Source organism: Toxorhynchites rutilus, chromosome 3 (genome assembly GCF_029784135.1).
Source record: "Toxorhynchites rutilus septentrionalis strain SRP chromosome 3, ASM2978413v1, whole genome shotgun sequence".
In the NCBI taxonomy this organism is placed as follows: Eukaryota; Metazoa; Arthropoda; class Insecta; order Diptera; family Culicidae; genus Toxorhynchites; species Toxorhynchites rutilus.
The window spans coordinates 17,520,630-17,538,063 of NC_073746.1; the positions used below are offsets into that span (position 1 = coordinate 17,520,630).

The 17,434-nt window shown below is 41.0% G+C and overlaps 1 protein-coding gene across 1 annotated transcript in view; it reads left to right on the forward strand.

Annotated features, from left to right (window-relative positions):
- Positions 1-15,686, forward strand: part of LOC129772913 (ABC transporter G family member 2-like) — a 30,689-nt gene extending 15,003 nt beyond the window's left edge. Inside the window, exons 8-11 of the mRNA XM_055776443.1 lie at positions 13,537-13,817; positions 13,876-14,444; positions 14,499-14,876; positions 14,934-15,686. Coding sequence (XP_055632418.1) covers positions 13,537-13,817; positions 13,876-14,444; positions 14,499-14,876; positions 14,934-15,526 — 1,821 coding nt within the window. The 3' untranslated portion in view covers positions 15,527-15,686. The remainder of the gene's footprint in view (positions 1-13,536; positions 13,818-13,875; positions 14,445-14,498; positions 14,877-14,933) is intronic.
- Positions 15,687-17,434: the final 1,748 nt, after the last annotated feature.

Genomic DNA, 17,434 nt, shown 5'->3' on the forward strand with positions numbered 1-17,434 from the left:
CACACATACAGTGTCTTCCACTTTTGTATTCGCGAATAAAAAGCCGAATATGCAGCTGCCGGATATCCGGTATCCGGCCAAACTACTATCCGTTTCATCACTTATTGATGCAAAATTCGCTTCAATTTCTTCAGACCTTTTGCTCTACTTATTCATGCATTAAATGGGCAAAAAAAAGGCTTATAAATACTCCTGGGTGATAGAAAATTAGTTTTTGCGCATTTTTTAGTAATCATGAACAATTTTACATCAATAAAAAAAATATTTTTTTTGCTTCGATATAACATAACGAGAAAAAAATAAAGTTGCCTTATAACTAGTTATAACTGTAGTGTGTTTGCATGAAAAATACAATTTTAATCTTCTTTCTTTTTCTTTGTCTGAATTTGCTTTTCCGGAAGAAGAGAGCGTTTGTGAAGTATTCAGTGCATAGCCAAAACTAAAACAAACTGCGACATATGGCCAGACTGTTTATGGTTCACGCGCAGGCAAGAATGAATGAACCATCAATATTTAGCCGCCTCTGCCACTTCTGTTTTCCACGGAAACTGGAAATTTAATTTGAAATTAAAGATCAAAATTTCAAATTAACTTTTGAGAAGAAAATATCTCAAATTTAAAAAAAAATCTTCAATTTCTATAATGTTCGTTCTTGCCAGCAATCATTTTCTAGTTCACGTTAACAATACAGTCATGTTTTAGGCATCAGCCTTCTAATTCTTTTCCTCAAAAAATACAACAGAGGATTCAATGTTTCTGGAGCTTGCACCGGCCAGATCATTCCGATAAATAACCATTCTGTTACATTCAAATTAACTCTGGTCTGGAAATTGACTACTGCAGGCACAATGTAGGTTAACCGTATTTTATTGATCTTCACTCTCTTAACTTTTCTAACAATAATCGGTACCGATCAATCGTGGAAGTTGTAACCCGATCGGGTTGGTATGAATGGAGGAGTTACAAGTGAACGGCTTAGGGGCCTCTCCCGAGGGAAACCGTTCACCTCTGTATCTGTGTCCAGCTGGGACTCTGCCAAAAGGCAGGTTTCTTCTTTTTTTTAAATGATGATGGTCCCGTCTCCTTCCCCTACAGAGATTTGAGCAAGACGAGTTATCTAAAAGAATTTTTTTTTCTCAGCATTGAAATCAGTTGAGCAAGAAAAAACTAACTGTTTTTATTTACAGATAGAAGTTCAAAAAATTCCAATGTTAAAAGACAAGCCAATACGCAGTCTTGTCCGCCACGGAGCCGATACGGTCCCAACAAGGCACTTGCAGCCAAATGGTCCACCAAGACACAAATCCAGCCTTGTTTTGGATTGACTTGAATATCATCCAGAGAAATCGAGAAATTTTCCTTCACGAAAATTTCTAGACCGACCCTTACTAAATTTTTAAATTTTTATCCTTCATATATGCGCGACGCTCAAACTTTTGTAGACTACTTTTATTTTTTTTCAACTACTACAATATAAAAACATCAAAATATAAATAGTCCATCATCACCAAGATCATGAGAGACATAATAGAGATAAATACAAAATAGAGAAAAAAAATAAACCGTCTACACATTATAATCCGTTCAATAGAAACTTCGTCAGATACAATATTCAATGAAAAAAATAAAACAAAAAAGACTGCATAAAACTTTTCACATAAATTATCCGTTCGTATAAAACTTCGTGCGTTGAAATTTTCGTCATAAAGTAAAAAAAAATCATTCGGCTGTTATGAAAACACAGCTTTCACGTGTGAAACACAGCTTCTCTTAAACTCTGCTAATGTTGTTGCACGTTTAATATGTCTTGGCATCGAGTGAAAAACATATCTTCCTTTGAAATACAACGAATTTTGTGAAGCACATGTCAAGAAATGGGGTGTTCTTAATTCATTCGCGTTTCAAGTGTTCTAACTATGAAGGTCATTTCCTCTTTCAACTCGACCAAAACTCCCAAACAAGAGAAATTAAAAGTTCGACCTTCTCAGCTGTGGTAATTGTTGATCGCAACAATCGACCTCAGATCGATAAAGTAGATCTCAGTCTGCCTGCATAACCATCACAGGCAGTAACTCAAACAATCCACGTTTTCCCTTCTCGCTTGGGAAACCAAAACCAATATAATCAACCAAACAAGCAACGGAAACATCAAAGCTCGTGAATTGGAATTCCTCCACAGAACCAGTTCCTGAACACTACAGCTGTCCCCAAAAACAATGAACAAAAAAACTAAAGCGGATTTCTAGCTGAGTTTAAAACTAAGGGCTCTCATCGACCATCTTCGTGTTGTTACAGAATAACTACGTCTATCGATCCATGGTCGAATGAAGATTGATTCATCCATACAACTGCTCAGCTCTGCAAGACACATTGGGCTGCTGTTCTATAAATAACTCAACAATAAGTTCAATCATTGATTGATCTTTACAATTTCCATTTACTTTCCATTTACTCGCCGTATACATTTATTTTCAAACGCAATTTTCCCATTTCTCACTTTCGAACAAGGATCAATTTCGTTAGCGTTAACATGAAATGGGTGAACAACGCTTATCATGATATTATGTTCGAACATATCGATATTCAATTATCCGAATTTTCCGGCCTTCCTTCAGAGTTTTCCGAAAATTTTCCGGTTTTTCGTTCCACTATATTGATCTATGGGCAGAGGCAAATGTAACAAAATATAAACAGCTCAAACCGGACCATTCCATCTTCGGTTTTTGCACTTCGCAACACATTTGGTCTTCCATTTTTATTTATATAGATATGAAAATAAATTAAAACGAATTTTTACTGCGTTCTTCTTTGGCGAAGTTTTACTGTGTGTTAAAAAGGTTCCTGTAGTTTATGTCCTTTGATTTGCTGAATTTAAATATTCACATTCCGTCGGTTCGAATCACTACTCCATTGCGTGATTTTTTCAATCTTCCTCTGTCGAAAGGATTCGCTTTAGAAAAAAGTCACAGGAGGGTTGTGTCCGAGACACGACCGCGTAGTTCACGTAGGATTACGTTAGGCTATCTGTTGATTTTTGATATGTTTGAAGAATTACATTGTTAAACTCTTTGATAATGATTTGGTGGCTCTGAAAAGGGACGCTTTGTTTGGTTGTTGGGTGTTCTTTGTTCACTCCACCAGTGTTTACCGAGTGATGATGACAGAACGATGGTAAACAGTGGTTGGATGGTGCGTATCAGATAAAAGACACTGAAGTGGAACGAGATATGATGAAAACTGCCCTCTGTGATCCTAGACGAGATGCCTCCTGTGTTATGTATGGATGAACTGAAGAAAAAAAAAACTCACCAATGTAATATAAAATTATCAATTTTTCTCATCAGTAAAAATATGTTACTTAAATATAAAGAAAACATATTTGGAATAGAAAAGGTTATTTTCTTTTATAATTATTACTTTCTGAGTTTATTCAACCCAATGCGAATTTTAATTGGACTAACAACAACTATTACTATATGTAGAGCATATGGGAAATAACTTTTTCTAATATTTCTTCACTTTTCCAATTTTTCTCGCCATATAAACTTTCCTTGGGTGAAAATGAACATAACAAAACAGACAGCTTAAACCAAACGACCCATTCTCGAGCCGGAACACACCTTGGTTTTTATTTATGAAAATTGCAATAAATCGTTTCATATATCAAGCCATTTTTAACACAACTGCTACCATATATAATTTCACACTTACACTTGTGCTAAATTTTTCACAATACACGATCGGTCATTGATATGAAATTTCACCAAGCAACCAACATTAAAGTTCCAAATTTAAATCTTGTTTGCTAGAATTAATCGTGTCACTCACTTTACTTACAATATAAAAATGTCCCCGACTTACAAATATTTGCTATGCCGATTTCTCCCGGGCACCTCAGTTCTGATATCTCTGTTAGGGAGCACATTTCGGTGGGAGCAAAGTTTTCCCCTCCTTTCATGTACTTGCAATGTCGATTTCCCCCAGGCAGCTTGGTTTGGATGTCTTCGTTAGAGAACATATTTCGGTAGGAACAAAAGTTCCCCCTACTTTTATATATTTGCAATGTCGATTTCCTCTTGGCAGCTTGGTTTTGATGTCTCTGTTAGGGACTCGCCGCATGTGTCGTCAATTTCGAGCAATCAGAAGTGGGTTTTTCCGTTAGGATAGGGGTTGAGATTTTTCAATTGTTCAATGGTTAGTTTCATGACATATATTATTTCCTTCAATATAAAAAATTGTTATGGAGTACCGAAATCGATTGACGCAAAAATTTCATAAATCCATCATGAAATGGCTGAGCAATAAACGTTTGAAATTGGACAATTTTCACGATGTGCTAGATTTTCTATTTTCAATTTGTACCCCAATATGTTCCCGAAAGACGTAATCCTACGTCAAAAGCTTACATTTCCCGATCCTTCGTCATGTATATTGTAGATGAAATGACCAGCGATATTTTCAACGAATTCACTATTCGCCACTTCCGCTACCTTCACCAAATAAGGCATGACATTGCAGTATAAAAATTGGACAAGATAGGTTTCTGCGATAATAACCTGTGTTGGCTAAAATCGTATTTCATCGGTCTTTGTGCTTCTTCTTGAATGGCGTTAACGTTCCCTGTGGAACTTTTGCCATCTCAACGTATGCATTAACTAGCGTCATTTATAAATACTTAGTTGAGATTTTTTAGCCCAATAACACGTCTTGAATTTATTCTGAGAGGCATGCTCTAGAATACGCTTGACTACAGTGCCAGTCGGAGGAAATTTCTTTGACGAAAAATTCCCCCGACCAGAACGGGAATCGAACCCGAACACCCGGCATGATAATGTACTAAGGTCTTTATGCTATTTGGCTATATCATAAGAGCATTCTTGGTTTTCCAGATTTTATGAAGTCAATCTCATATTAGAGGGACCTTGCCTTACCTCCGCTGACGATTTGAAGCTATTTCCACACACTAAGTCGGAAACTGATGCTGTATTTCTCCAGCAAATCTTCCAGTGCGTGGATAATCATATGGAAGCATGCCAAATCTGGTCAAAAATTCACCGGATCTTTGCGACCCTTAACCCTTTCATTACGGCAGTGTGCTCCGCCGAAGTGCTACCCCTGTACGGAGCACTGCGCCGAAAAGTATGCACATCGCGCTGGTGTGATCGAAGAGCAGTATGAATTTCATGTCGTCTAAAGACGACGCTCGTACATACAGCTCGTCGCGCGGATGTCGTCTATAGACGACGCTCGTAACGAAAGGGTTAACAAATAGAAGGAGACGTTCCTGCAGGCACTCTTCTCTACACATTTTCAAGTTCACTGTCTTGTTAGTGACGAGAAACTTCTGTTCACAGCTACAAACCCCTTGCCAAATGAAGAATTTCCTGGCAAATTTATCAGCAAAAACGAACCTAAATTCGCTGGGGACATCTTCTCTGGCCTTATAGACCTTCAGGCCTGAGACCTGCCCAAAATCCATCTTTCATCCTTCGTACTTCGTCAAAACCTTGTTGTACAACTTTTGAGCGCGTCTTTTGGCCACCAGATTTGCAGGCACGGAAATTACGATAACCTTCTCGCATACAAATTTTCCGGATGGTATTTCGGTTAGAGTTTTGGTTTTTGGGTGATGTCGTAGTCCGAGAATTCTGGGTGTGCCTTAATTGTTCTCAATATATTCGCCCTCAGCTTACGATCGTAAGTTCCACTCCTCTGATCCACCCGAATAACAGTTATACGTTCACGGAGACGTTTCAGCACATCATACACGGTCGATTTAGCCACTTTCAGCGATTTCGCGATTATTGTACCTGACCACGCCGGATTTTTAAAGTTTTTTTTTGAACCATTAATCACAAATGGTCAGAACAACACAACCAGAGTATTTTTGTGTTCCATCAGGACAGTGCCACAACACACACGTCGTTAATGACTCGCCAGAAACTCCAGATACCATTATAAACGGGGATGGTAGGTTCTTATGCATCCACCTTATAATCCGGATCTGGCACCAAGTGATTACCACCTGTTCGTTTCTATTTCTCAGGTGCATATTTGACCTAAATAGAATTATTTTAACGCATTTTAACGCATAACGCATACGGTCTCACAATCCGAGAATCTATAACTTTGTTTCTAGGAGGCTGAATTAAATGACTATTAAAACTGAACGAAGTTAAAGAGACATATTCTCTGGAGTTTTTTCATTCAATTATATCCGTTTGGAATACGGCTAGGAAAATGCGTAGCTGGAACCATACAAACGAAAGTGAGGAATACTCTGACCGTTGGATTTTTAACTTTGCAAGGAAGGTTTGTCCCGACACCGTTCCTGCACAAAACGTCGTACGCGACATTCCACTTCAAAACGATTATGAGAATTTTTCGATGGTGGAATTCTCAATTGCCCTTCTCTCATGTAACAATTCAGCTCCGGGATCGGACAAGATTAAATTCAACTTGTTCAAGAATCTTCCCGACTTGGCAAAACAGCGTTTGCTGAACTTGTTCAACAAGTTTCTGGAGCTGAATATTGTCCCGCATGACTGGAGACAAGTGAGAGTGATAGCCATACGGAAACCCAACAAGCCGGCTTGCGATCACAATTCGTATAGGCCGATTGCAATGTTATCCTGTATTCGTAAATTGTTAGAGAAAATGATTCTACTTCGTTTGGACAAGTGGGTCGAAACGAACGATTTGCTGTCAAATACGCAGTTTGGCTTCCGCCGAGGTAGAGGGACAAATGATTGTCTCGCGCTGCTATCTTCTGAAATCCAAATCGCATTTGCTCGCAAAGAACAAATGGCTTCCGTTTTTCTCGATATCAAAGGGGCATTTGATTCAGTTTCCATGGAAATTCTCTCAGAGAAGCTTCATAATCGTGGACTTTCACCAATTCTTAACAATTTCCTGTACAATTTACTGTCAGAAAAGCACATGATTTTCTCTCATGGCAGCTCGAAATCTTCTCGTTACAGTTTTATGGGCCTACCACAAGGCTCCTGCCTAAGTCCCCTCTTGTACAGTTTTTACGTCAATGATATGGATGATTGTCTAACTAGAGACTGCACGCTGAGACAACTTGCAGACGATGGAGTCATTTCCATCACCACGGGTACTAATCCCGTCGCTCTGCAAAAGTCGTTGCAAGATACCCTGAACAATCTGTTCACGTGGGCCCTCAAGCTGGGTATCGAATTCTCTACGGAGAAAACTGAAATGGTCGTTTTTTCTAGGAAGCACGAACCCGCCCAATTCCAGCTTCACCTATCCGGCAAAACGATCCAACACTCTATGTTTTTCAAATACCTGGGTGTATATTTTGATTCTAAGTGTACCTGGGGGAGACACATTGCGTATTTGAAACAGAAATGCCAGCAAAGAATCAATTTTCTCCAAACAATTACCGGAACATGGTGGGGTGCCCATCCAGGAGACCTCATTAAGTTGTACAAAACAACGATATTATCAGTGTTGGAATATGGCAGTTTTTGCTTCCGATCAGCTGCCAGGATTCATATTCTCAAGCTGGAGAGAATACAATATCGTTGCTTGCGTATAGCCATGGGGTGTTTGCATTCGACACATACGATGAGTCTTGAAGTTTTGGCAGGAGTACCCCCGCTTACTCTTCGGTTCACAGAATTATCCTACAGATTTCTCATCCGTTGCAAGATCATGAATCCATTGGTGATTGATAACTTCGAAAATCTACTCCAACTGACTCCTCAGTCAAGTTTTATGTCTTTATACCATGAGTACCTTACCCACGTCGTGCACCCTTCACCAGGCATCTCCAACCAAGTTTGCTTCCCATACTTCTGCAATTCCTCTGTCATTTTTGATCTGTCCATGCGACAAAAAATCCATGGAATCCCAGATCACCTACGCTCCGATTCTGTTCCGCCGATATTTTCGGCAGAATATGGGAAAGTTGGATCTGATAAAATGTTCTTTACTGACGGTTCATTCATAAACGGGTCCACTGGCTTCGGCATCTTCAATGAAAATCCCAGTGCCTCTTTCAAACTCAAAGATCCTTGTTCCGTGTATGTCGCTGAACTGGGTGCGATATATTACGCATTAGGGATCATTGAAACATTGCCCATCGACCACTATTTTATTTTTTCAGACAGTCTCAGCTCAATAGAGGCAATCCGCTCAATGAAAGTTGATAAACGCTCATCTTATTTCCTAACAAGAATAAGACAACTATTGAGTGTTTTGGTCGAAAAATTATTCAAGATTACCTTAGCATGGGTTCCCTCTCATTGTTCGATTCCGGGGAATGAGAAAGCGGACTCGCTAGCTAAGGTGGGCGCTTTAGAAGGCACACTTTTTGAAAGGCAAATTGCCTATAATGAATTTTTTCACATTCCTCTTCAGGACACACTCGTTAGTTGGCAGCGCATGTGGAGTGAAGATGAGTTCGGTCGTTGGTTACACACGATTATCCCTAAGGTCTCGACGAGTGCATGGTTCAAGGGATTGAATGTAGGTCGTGATTTCATTCGCGTGATATCTCGGCTTATGTCCAATCACTACAACCTAAACGCGCATCTCTATCACATTGGGCTCGCAGCAAACAATCTTTGTGATTGTGGCGATGGCTACCACGACATCGAGCATGTTGTCTGGTCGTGTATCCGGTTCCATGCTGCTCGCTCTCAGCTCTCTAGAGCACTGAGAGCACAAGGTAGACAATCGGATATCCCCGTCCGGGATATCTTAGGTAGCCGGGATCCTGATCTTCTGCTCCATCTATACCTGTTCCTCAGAAACGCCGATGTCAACGTTTAATGATGTTTCCTTCGTTGTGTCCCCGTTTCATATCCCTCCTATCCGATCGATAAACTTTTACTTAGTCGCGGCAATACATACACACACTCTTTACAGATGCACGGGCCGAAGGTTGTGCAGTCCACTGATCATTCAACAAGAGCCAAAGGTTGTACCGCTCATGACAACTCTACACGAGCTGATGATTGCGCCGGCTAGTGACCATTCTATCCTGGATTCCTCGAGTCGAGAAAGACGCACCACGCTAGATATGGGGTACAGACTAGGGAGCGTTGCTGATTAATGGTCAGCTGCATCCCAATAGGAAGTATCCCGTGTCGGGCACACGTACAGAGCATCGAAGACTGCGACATATCAATTATGATATGATTATGATACTTGTAATACTAACCTCGAGTCAACCGCGAGTAATCGGTTACATATTACTAACATAGTCTAAGCAAACATTGTCACAATATTGAACTCCCGGCCCCGTTAGACTGACGCCATATGAGCCTTAATAAAATATATATTTTGGATAAAAAAAATATCCGTTTAAAAACCGAGAATTTCATTTATTTTTTTTATAATTTTAGAATCATTGGTTTACATTAATCACACAGAACTGAAAGATAGAATCACTCAGCTCAGCTGGCTGATTCTATTTGGTGACGTTTGTAAATTTTAATAATGACGGTAATGAGTTGATCTGATAGTTCATCTCTTCATGCTTCGTAGAATGTTATAAGTGTAGGGGAAAGGGGGGCAATTTCGCTAACAGCCCTTCCACCAGCAGCTGTCATATGGATTGACATCTTCTGGTCGTTTGTTACTTACGAAAACAACACAGTGCCCTTTTCCATACACGTTTCGAAATTTTTGAGTTTGAAGTTGTAAGTATTTCCCTAATTCCTCTGTGAGCGATTCAGAAATTTAAGTACACCACCTCAGTTAGTAACTAATATGAAAAAAAAAAAAGTGCATATAACTGTGAAATAAAGGTCTATTTATTAGATAAAATTATTATTCGTCTTCGGATGGTGGTGGGGCACATTCGGACACTGTTGAATAACTCATAAAATTTGTGTCTGATTGTTGTTTACTAACGAACATCAATTTAGTCTGCTTGTCAGACCTAATAATGGTTCGAAACAAAAAAAAAAAGGAAACCGATAGAACCAGCACCAACGAAGATGAGATGGAAAGAGCTATCGAACTAGTTTCGAATAGACCGTTTTCATAATTCTAGCTCATAGGTGGTCCAACTAGGTCCATTTTTTTTCCCAAAATATATATTTTATTAAGGCGCATGTGGCGTTAGCCTGACGGGGCCGGGAGTCCAATATTTTGACAATTTTTGTCTTACAACTATGTTAGTAATATGTAACCGATTACTCGCGGTTGGCTCGAGGTTAGTATTACAAGTGTTCTCATAATTGGTATGTTGCAGTATTCGATGCTCTGTACGTGTGCCCGACACGGGATACTTCCTATTGGGATGCAGCTGACCATTAATCAGCAACGCCCCCCTAGTCTGTACCCCATATCTAGCGTGGTGCGTCTTTCTCGACTCGAGGAATCCAGGATAGAATGGTCACTAGCCGGCGCAATCATCAGTTCGTGTAGAGTTGTCATTGTTGAATGATCAGTAGACTGCACAACCTTCGGCCCGTGCATCTGTAAAGAGTGTGTGTATGTATTGCCGCGACTAAGTAAAAGTTTATCGATCGGATAGGAGGGATATGAAACGGGGACACAACGAAGGAACCATCATTAAACGTTGACATCGGCGTTTCTGAGGAACAGGTATAGATGAAGCAGAAGATCAGGATCCCGGCTACCTAAGATATCCCGGACGGGGATATCCAATTGTCTGCCTTTTGCTCTCAGTGCTCTAGAGAGCTGAGAGCGAGCAGCATGGAACCGGATACACGACCAGACAACATGCTCGATGTCGTGGTAGCCATCGCCACAATCACAAAGATTGTTTGCTGCGAGCCCAATGCGATAGAGATGCGCGTTTAGGTTGTAGTGATTGGACATAAGCCGAGATATCACGCGAATGAAATCACGACCTACATTCAATCCCTTGAACCAGACCTTAGGGATAATCGTGTGTAACCAACGACCGAACTCATCTTCACTCCACATGCGCTGCTAACTTACGAGCGTGTGCTGACGAGGAATGTGGAAAAATTCATTATAAGCAATTTGCCTTTCAAAAAGTGTGCCTTCTAAAGCGCCCACCTTAGCTAGCGAGTCCGCTTTCTCATTCCCCGGAATCGAGCAATGAGAGGGAACCCATGCTAAGGTAATCTTGAATAATTGTTCGACCAAAACACTCAATAGTTGTCTTATTCTTGTTAGGAAATAAGATGAGCGTTTATCAACTTTCATTGAGCGGATTGCCTCTATTGAGCTGAGACTGTCTGAAAAAATAAAATAGTGGTCGATGGGCAATGTTTCAATGATCCCTAATGCGTAATATATCGCACCCAGTTCAGCGACATACACGGAACAAGGATCTTTGAGTTTGAAAGAGGCACTGGAATTTTCATTGAAGATGCCGAAACCAGTGGACCCGTTTATGAATGAACCGTCAGTAAAGAACATTTTATCAGATCCAACTTTCCCATATTCTGCCGAAAATATCGGCGGAACAGAATCGGAGCGTAGGTGATCTGGGATTCCATGGATTTTTTGTCGCATGGACAGATCAAAAATGACAGAGGAATTGCAGAAGTATGGGAAGCAAACTTGGTTGGAGATGCCTGGTGAAGGGTGCACGACGCGGGTAAGGTACTCATGGTATAAAGACATAAAACTTGACTGAGGAGTCAGTTGGAGTAGATTTTCGAAGTTATCAATCACCAATGGATTCATGATCTTGCAACGGATGAGAAATCTGTAGGATAATTCTGTGAACCGAAGAGTAAGCGGGGGTACTCCTGCCAAAACTTCAAGACTCATCGTATGTGTCGAATGCAAACACCCCATGGCTATACGCAAGCAACGATATTGTATTCTCTCCAGCTTGAGAATATGAATCCTGGCAGCTGATCGGAAGCAAAAACTGCCATATTCTAACACTGATAATATCGTTGTTTTGTACAACTGAATGAGGTCTCCTGGATGGGCACCCCACCATGTTCCGGTAATTGTTTGGAGAAAATTGATTCTTTGCTGGCATTTCTGTTTCAAATACGCAATGTGTCTCCCCCAGGTACACTTAGAATCAAAATATACACCCAGGTATTTGAAAAACATAGAGTGTTGGATCGTTTTGCCGGATAGGTAAAGCTGGAATTGAGCGGGTTCGTGCTTCCTAGAAAAAAACGACCATTTCAGTTTTCTCCGTAGAGAATTCGATACCCAGCAACTAGGTCCATTGTCTTTCCTAATTTCCCAACTAACGGTTGCATAACGGAAAAACTGTTTCTCAATGTTCTGGAACATTTGAAAATGGTAGCAAAAACGAATCAATTTCAAAAAACCAAAAAACAATCAAAAATTCAGAGAATGGCTACTCAACCATCCTGGAAGAACTATTTTTATACACGGCCTTTCAGGTATAGTTGCATCGGCTTATAATGCTACTTTCAATCTGAGTAATATCCTAGCTGGATTCAAAATGACAGGTTGCTATCCATTCTCAAGAAAAGTTTTTTTCGGACAAGGATTTTGAATGCTCAAATAATTTCACCTACTGGAGCGGAGGTAGCAACTGACTCATCGGGTAATACAACAATGCTGCAACAGCACAGATAGATGTTACTTTGGCGACTTTGTCCCCGGAAAATGTTGAACGTTTACCAAGAACTTCACCGCGGAAAACCACCACTCGAAAACGGAAGAAAGCAAAATCACGAATTTTAACTGACTCTCATAGCAAGCAGTTTCCTTTCAGACAAACACTGATAAACAGAATAACGCAGAATATGCTGAAAATAAGAGGAAACGGAAGTGATTGTTGATGAACATAAAATTTTATATTTTTTTTCGTTCACACACATTCGGACAGAAAGGTAATTTTCAAAAATTCGCACACATCTAACACACTCATATGATACATTGATGTCCAAATGACAACCAGGATGAATTCAGGATTTTGTTTTAAGTTTACAAAAAATATTAAAAATCAAGGAGAAAAAAGTGTCCGAATGTGCCCCCCCTCCCGTACTCATTACGTAAATAGTCACTTGAAATCTCTAAAACTGTGCAGTTCTTGGGAAACTTGCGGTGCCTAAGAGAGTAAGTCACTCATTACACCATTAATCACATTACTCTGAGAGCCATTTTTCAATACAGAGAACGTATCTTTCAGAAACACAAACAGCTACGCGTGAAAATTGATTTTCCCGCTCATTGCAGTTCAGTGCATCGGCGAGACGTGTGGTATTTCCGGTAGCCCAAAAATCTTCTACACGATGAAGTAGCTTCCATTTAACGAACTAAATAGAACAGCCGAATGAAATAAGTTTCTTGTTTATGCTGGATTAGAAGAAAATGTCGTCTAGACTATTCCAACATGTGCAAACTTTCACATCGTGAAATGAATTTTTAAGGAGATAAAACAGGTTCCCGCCCATTCATACCCAAGTCTTACGTGGCTTGCACTGAGAAACTCGTGAACATTACGGCACTGGTAAAAGTGGTAGTAACACTCTCGTGCAATATGTTTTATTAAAACGGCAAGGCCGGTAAGCGTAAGCGTAATTAAGTGATCGTTTGAATGTGAATGATGTATGAACTAAGCAAGTTATATACAAGCGAGTAGCTAGTAGTCGGGGCCCGAGCTCGGCACGTGTGACACTCGAACGCTACAGCATGAATCAAGTAGACCCAACTGAGGTGGTGATCCCCCTCATTGAGTCGTCCACAACCGTTCTCGCCTTCAAGAATCTCAACTATTGCATCAATCAAAAGTGCCTACTGAAGAACATATCCGGGGCGTTTCGATCCGGTCGACTAACGGCCATCATTGGACCTTCGGGGGCAGGAAAATCCACTCTGTTGAATATCCTCAGTGGATTCAGGTAAGTGACATATAATATTCAAATTTAATTTATGTCATCGAGAGTTCTTCTTAACCAGAGTAAACGGCTTCAAAGGACAGATTTTGATAAACAACGAAAGTATCGATCGCCAGCGCTACCGCAAATTGGTGGCTTATAATGCACAGCATGTGACACTACTGCCCAACATTACCGTCCAGGAAACCCTTAGCTATGCTGCCGATCTCAAAATGCCATCCACCAACATGTCAAAAATCAAATTGGTTAACGAAATAATAACCTTACTTGGGCTGGAGAAATGCGCCCACAATCAAGCGAAAGTTCTGTCCGGTGGCGAAAAGAAGCGACTGTCGATCGGAGAGGAGCTGGTCTCAAATCCCCGAATAATGTTTTTCGATGAACCGACAAGTGGATTGGACAGCGAGTCCTCGTATCAGGTGCTCTCGTACATGAATGAATTGGCACGCCAGGGAAGGTGTGTGGTGAGCGTTATTCATCAGCCAAGCTCGGATCTGCTGGAATTATTCGACGATATCTTCGTGGTAGCAGATGGGCGTTGCCTGTATAGGGGTTCGTTGAATGATTTAATTCCGACCTTTGCCAGGGTAGGACTGATTTGTCCGCAGTATTATAATCCAGCCGATTTCGGTAAGAATTCAACTGAATACAAATTTTACAGTATGATAAATAATTTTGTTACAGCTATGAAAGTATTGTCCAAATCAAACTCCGAGACGGAGAAGATAAAGCAACTTTTGGAACAAATGGAAACAGTGTCGGACGTGGAACCAAGCGATCCTGGGCTCCAATCACCCGGGAAGTCACTCGCCACAACGCAATATCCAATTTCCCAGTGGCGTCAGTTCACGATCCTAACCCGCCGAACTGCCCTTGGAACGGTGCGTAACTTCACCTTGACGGTGCTACGATTCGTCGGTCACATTCTGTTCGGTCTGATCGTGGGATCCGTATACTACAACATTGGAGACGATGGCGCAAAGGTACTTTCGAACATCGCCTTCATCATGTTGATCCTGTTGTTTATTGTGTTTTCGAACGCGATGACCGTGGTGCTCACCTGTAAGTAATCATTCCGCCATCTATATTCTGTAAACGAGTGACACTTCCAATTCGCAGTTCCGCTGGAGATGTCAGTTTTCATTCGCGAGTACCGCAGCAACTGCTACTCGGTCACAGCCTATTTCTTCTCGAAGGTGGTGGCAGATTTCCCGCTGATGATTGGGGGCATCACTTGCTTCCAGCTCGTTGCCTATTACACGACCGGCCAGGCGAACGAAACCAACCGGATAGTGATGTTCTGGTCGATGTGCGCACTGATGGGATGGTTTGCCCAGGTCTACGGAATGCTCGGAGGGAGTATATTCCCCATCGATATCAGTCCGTTTGTGGTACCGACGATGCTCATTCCGGCCGTGCTGTTTTGTGGATTTTTCATCCGCTACAATGAGCTGGCGGATGCCTTCAAGCCACTTACGTACATTTCACCGTTCCGGTTTACCTTCGAAGGGATTGCGATGGCGCTGTATGGGTACCGACGGAAAGATCTGGGCTGTAGTGAGATGTTTTGCTACTACCGGAAGGCTACGAAAGTGCTTGATATGTTGGATATGGTGAACGCTGATTTCTGGTTCGATGTTGGTGGGATCTCGCTGATTATCTGTGCTCTGCATGTGGCGCTATACATTAGTTTATGTTTTAAGCTACGGTAATCGATGATGTGTGATATGTTCTTCTAGTTGTGTGAATCGGGTATTCAATTGGATCACTTCAAAATCAATTTAGCCTGACATCCACTGTGATCACAAGTTAGATAATAAAAGGAAGTGGATTTAGTTTTGTTTCAATCAGCAACTGAGCAACTATTGATAAGTGTTTTTCGTTGTTTTATTTCGATTATTTTTGGGTTGGGGAAAAAAAATGTCGTATTTCTGATCGAAATTTGACGCTTTATTTAACATACTTAAAATTATCCAATTTAAGTCAAATATGCGCCGTTTTGTTCACAAACTTGTTGCCATTTAGAAGGCAACTTCATTATCGCCCTCTTATAAAACCCCCCCCTCCTTATTTGCAAAAAACTCAGACAGCCAGTTTTTGCAAGCCTCATTTGAGGCCAACTTAGTATCACCAAGAGCGTTTTGTATGAAGCGGAAGAGATGATAATCACTTGGAGCCAGGTCCGGACTATACGGTGGATGCAATAGGACATCCCATCCGAGCTCCCGTAGCTTCTGGCGGGTCATCAAAGATGTATGAGGCCGAGCGTTGTCCTGGTGGAAAACAACACCATTCCTTTTGATCATTTTTGGCCGCTTCTGATCAACCGCCTGCTTCAAACGGTCAAGCTGCTCACAGTAGAGAACCGAGTTGAGGGTCTGGCCATAGTTGAGCAGCTCATAGTGGATGATTCCCTTCCAATCCCACTAAACACACAGCAAAACCTTCCTGGCCGTCAATCCGGGCGATTATTTGGGCCGGCTCACTGCGCTTCGACCACGACTTTTTTCGCTTTAGGTTGTCGTAAGTTATCCACTTTTCATCACCAGTCACCAATGGGTCGAGTTCGTTCCGTTTCAGCAGTGCATCGCAGGCGTTGATTCGGTCTAAAAGATTTTTTTGCGTCAACTCGTGTGGCACCGATACATCCAGCTTTTTTTGGAATCCAATCTTCTGCAAATGGTTCCAAACGGTTTTATGGTCTATACCCAGTTCCTGGCCAATCGAGCGAGTGCTGATATGCCGGTCTACTTGGATGATTCCAACAATTTTATCGGTTTCCACGACGATTGTCCTACCAACACAGGGTGTATCTTCGACAGCCACTATACCAGAACGAAATCGATCAAACCAACGCTGTGCTGTGCGAATTGTTACAGTATCGGGTTCATAAACTACACGATTTTTTCGGCCGCCTTCGTTGCAGTTTTACCTCGCAGGTAGTAGAAACGTAAAATAAGGCAAATTTCTTGCTTGGTGGACTCCATCTTTGATGCGCTATAACTTGAGACTGAAAAGGACAATCACAACACTGTCAGAACGACACTTGTAGCACAGATTGTCGTCTTTAAATAGCCGTATAGTATGGCCCGATGCGATAAGTACAACACAAGATATGTTTAAGTGTTGCCATATATTGACAATATACTACATTTCTTTTTCCCCAACCCAATATTATGAACCTGTCCATATTCCTCCCATTATATTTGGTGATTTGGCCAATTATTTCGAAAACCAGTATATTGAATTGTTAGAAACTGCTTTTAAGTTTTGAATATCACGAGTTTTCAAAGATACATTTGAAGTTCTTCCTAACATGTCCGTCTTACCCCAACTTCTCACTACGTATGAGTGCATAAACTAACCTAAACTTACCTGTTGGTTTGTCCGATTTTGGGTATTTTCACTAGTAAATTCAAATCGATTTTTCTTTACGAAAATCACATGTGATCGAGACGAGCTTGGGTTTGTTGAAAAGCCTTAAATCTCTAGTTGCTAATAGTACCATAAGGCGTTCAAACTGTACAATTTTCCATGTTTTTTTAACGATTTTCTTCAAAGAAAAATTATGATCATGGTTTGTTCACTCCGATCTTGGTTTGTCCGAAAAATGATAATGA